This window comes from Rhagoletis zephyria, unplaced genomic scaffold, assembly GCF_001687245.7.
Source record: "Rhagoletis zephyria isolate East Lansing unplaced genomic scaffold, Rhagoletis_zephyria_1.1 Rzeph_scaffold_16761, whole genome shotgun sequence".
Lineage (NCBI taxonomy): Eukaryota > Metazoa > Arthropoda > Insecta > Diptera > Tephritidae > Rhagoletis > Rhagoletis zephyria.
Window position 1 is genome coordinate 7,884 of NW_016173825.1, and position 3,656 is coordinate 11,539.

The following is a 3,656-nucleotide window of genomic DNA, read 5'->3' on the forward strand; positions in this document are numbered from 1 at the left end:
GAGAAGATTCCAAAGTGTTTTATTTTTATATAATTCCCATTGAGAACGTTCTCGGCAGTTTTGTTCTCATTTTGATTTTCGTTTTGAAGCGTTCTTGGGAACGAAACTACAAGAACGACATTTAATTTCAATCACACCTTTTGTTCTCGGTCACGGCAAGGAGTTGTAGAAAGCATCAACAAATGCTATCCCTATTTCCTGCTGCATATATTATGCAATTTAGCGTGAAAACTTTTCTGCTGCCTTACTCGAGCGATATTAATTAATTTAAATAGAATTTTGTACAATTTGCGTGTTGACTCAGTTTGGAAAGGGGAAGCGTATAAAATACAAATATATATAGCAGCTTTCAGTCTTACAGATACAACTTTTACTTAATTAAAAAAAAGCAAAAATGTTTAAACCATCACCTTCACCAATTTCGGCGCTTCTCACAATTAATTTTTTTGTTCGAAAAAGTGTTGATTTTCTTTGTGTCTTTTGTCTTATTTACATAGCTTGCTAATTATGGAAGATGAAAAGCACATTTTTGTTAGGGGGTGTTTGCATGTGCATCTCGTTAAATAACTTACAAATTGTATAATAATACAATCACGAAAATACTGCGACTTAATCTGAAGTTACCACATAAAAATTTAAATTTGCGAAAAAAGAAAAAAAAAACTAAAGAAAGCATTTCTCACTTCAAAAACGCAACATTATAATGAAAGTCGAATTAGCATTTAAATGAAAGTGCTGTATAATGAACACACAGAAATTAGCAGAAGAATAGAGCGATTAAGTAGTTGGTAAAATTTTTAATAGACGCAATAAGACAGTGAACAAGTATGTATGTATGTATGTATGTAAGATTACGCTGAACGTTTCAGTTATCGTTAAATCCCCGATATACAATCTTCAGTTGGGTGTGCTCTAACTGGTTGCTGCCCAAGGAATACTTTCGCTGAGTCATTTCTAGACAAATGCTCAGATGTGGCATTACCAGGCATTCTCAAATGATATGGCTTTCAGGGTAAGGCTGAGATCACACGATTCGTACATTTGCACAGATTTGTATATTTTAGCAGTCACAGAGGGGTGTTGTATTGAAATTTTTATCGAGAATGAGTTCAGCTCAAGAAAAACTTTTCTAAATAATCCCACTATGTAACTGTCAAATGTATCAATCTGTACAAATCGTATGATCGCAGCTTAAGATAAGTTCATTATGTTACCAACAAGAGCAGCAAGAGACCTGACCAATGTCTTGAGTGCCATTTGACTGTTACTGTATGTAGGTATTTGTGGCGTAGCATTATCTGCCATTAAAAATACATTAACGTGTAGTTTTCTGGCTACTGCGATTTCCGCCTCACTTCATATTCGGAAGTAGCACACTGGTGTATAGCTTGATGTAAATTTATGAACTTTGCTACAATTAATCAGATTTGTACCAAAATTCGTAAATTTACACCAAGTTTACACCAGTGTGCTATTTCAGTTGCACTCGTGATATCAATTATTCAATTATTTTAATTCTACAAGTGATCTTAAGGGCTCTATTATCATCAGGGACGACCATGAAAGGGCCATTAGATATTTGATGCAGGACGCCCTAAACATATCCGGCATATGGTGTAGAAAAGGGGGAATTGCCCATAAATCCCAATAAAACTACAGTCATCACCAAGGCGAATTTATACAAAATGGTGTTACTGGCGAATTTAGATTTTCGCCGCGGTACTTCCTAATGCCAAAATGATGTGCTTGTTGTTAACAAGGTGAATTCATATTACAATGAACACAACATTTTGACATTAAAAATTACCGCCTTGGTCATCCCTTTTACTAGAAACAGGAAGCTATGCTTTCCAGATCAAAACATAAACAACTCGTGGAAGATTGGAGCAGAAACCCCACGTGATGGCACGATGATTCACAAAAATGGTAAACTGATGGAACTAACTGCCCTACTTGAGATCGCCAACGTCTTTTAAAACAGGCATCAGGCCAGAACAAAAACGTCTTTAGTTTCGGACAGCCAATCTGTCCTCATAGCTCTAGATATCTACTTGTTCTTATCAAAAACCCTTGTAAAGTGCCATAGAGCACGCAATGAGCTAGCCATAATGGCAAGGAAAAAGCGGAGCTAAAGAGGGGCAGACCTGTTGGTTGTTGGCCCTAGCTCTATTTTCTGGATTCAACAACAAGAAGGACCTCAATAAGTGGGCAATATCCTGTACTGCTAGCCATTGGGACAAGTTAGAGGGACACCATCACTCAAAAAAGTGACTTTGCTTCAGTGATTAAATAACTAAATCTGTGGGCATGCTAAGTAGGAAAAACAAAAAAATAATATGCGTGCAACAAACACATGCATACGCTTGACCTCTGCAGTAGAGACATTTTCACATTCCGTGGTGAAAAAAAGGGACTGCCTCATTACCACCTGCCAAACACTATGCGATGAGATAGTCCGATTTGTAACCGACTAACCGTTGTTGTTGAAATTAGAGGCACATTAGATCCAATCTGGTCGCGCTGTAATGGGCTTGTAGACCAACCCTTACATCACCATAACCATAACCATAACCAAGGGCCCCGCGCTGTTATAGGCATTAAAAGTCAGTAGGTTAAGGTTAAATGGAAGGCGCCGAATACGGTCATTGTTCTTTGAAGTTTGGTGAGCAGATTTCCTACACAATTGATTAAGAGTTTGTTATTTCAAAGACGTAGGATGTAATAAAAGCGTCTCCCTACGAATGCGTTAAACAAGAAATCACTACAGATATTTCAAGGGGACGGACATCATACTAATATGTCAGAACGGCTACCAGTCTACATAGCAGCTGCATTGAAGGTACTCGCACCACTGTTACACAGGTTAAGAAAGAAAATTCAGTGGCCAGGCACTATGTGTTTCTAACGAAGCAACGTCATTTTATTACCGTTTTAAATGACGCTAAGATTACATTCCTAAGTAAAACATCAAGCCTTAAATTTTTATTTGTTTCTGTGAATTCCTCGAAAACACCATACAAGTAAATAGTTATTTTAGCTGTGTATTTTGAAAGTATTCCCGAAAAATTTATCATAATCTAAAATAATTTACTACTAATTTGTTCAAATTTTTCTTCTTTCACATTTTCAGAATTATGTCTATCACCGATCTGCCACCTTTGCCAAAGAGTCTTAGCGGTATTAATAAAATGCTTGGTTCCGATTCTGGTTTGATTAGCGACGATACGGACATGAATATCGAACAACAAAACAACAACAATAACACCAACATCAACAATTATAGTTTGAGTAACAACAATCTAGACAATAAGGTAGACTACCAAAAAGAGGATAATAATAATAATAGCAACAACAATAGCAATAGTACTGCCATCAGCAATAAAAGTATTGGCAAAAATGGTTTTGATTTAGCGAAATCGTTGGAAAGCAATGAAATTGAATTGAACAATACAACCGGCAAGTCAAAGACATCGAGTGCTACAACCACAACAACAACAACAACAACAACAACAACAACAACAGCATTAACACATGCAACAGAAACAACGGCAACATCAGCGACAACAACCACAACAATGTCAGCAACGCCCGCAAAATCAGCCGTCACATCGAATGCCACCGGCGCTGGTGGCGGTGGTACGTTGGCGAGCGTGACA

At 37.3% G+C, this 3,656-nt stretch overlaps 1 protein-coding gene across 1 annotated transcript; it reads left to right on the forward strand.

Moving 5' to 3' along the window:
- Window positions 1-1,585: 1,585 nt before the first annotated feature.
- LOC108379602 (anaphase-promoting complex subunit cdh1-like) lies at window positions 1,586-3,650 on the forward strand (the record flags this gene model as incomplete). The annotated part of the gene is made up of 3 exons (XM_017635955.1): window positions 1,586-1,760; window positions 1,832-1,926; window positions 3,131-3,650. A coding segment is annotated over exon 3 (516 nt), but the record flags the coding sequence as incomplete, so codon positions are not given.
- Between the last annotated feature and the right edge of the window lie 6 nt (window positions 3,651-3,656).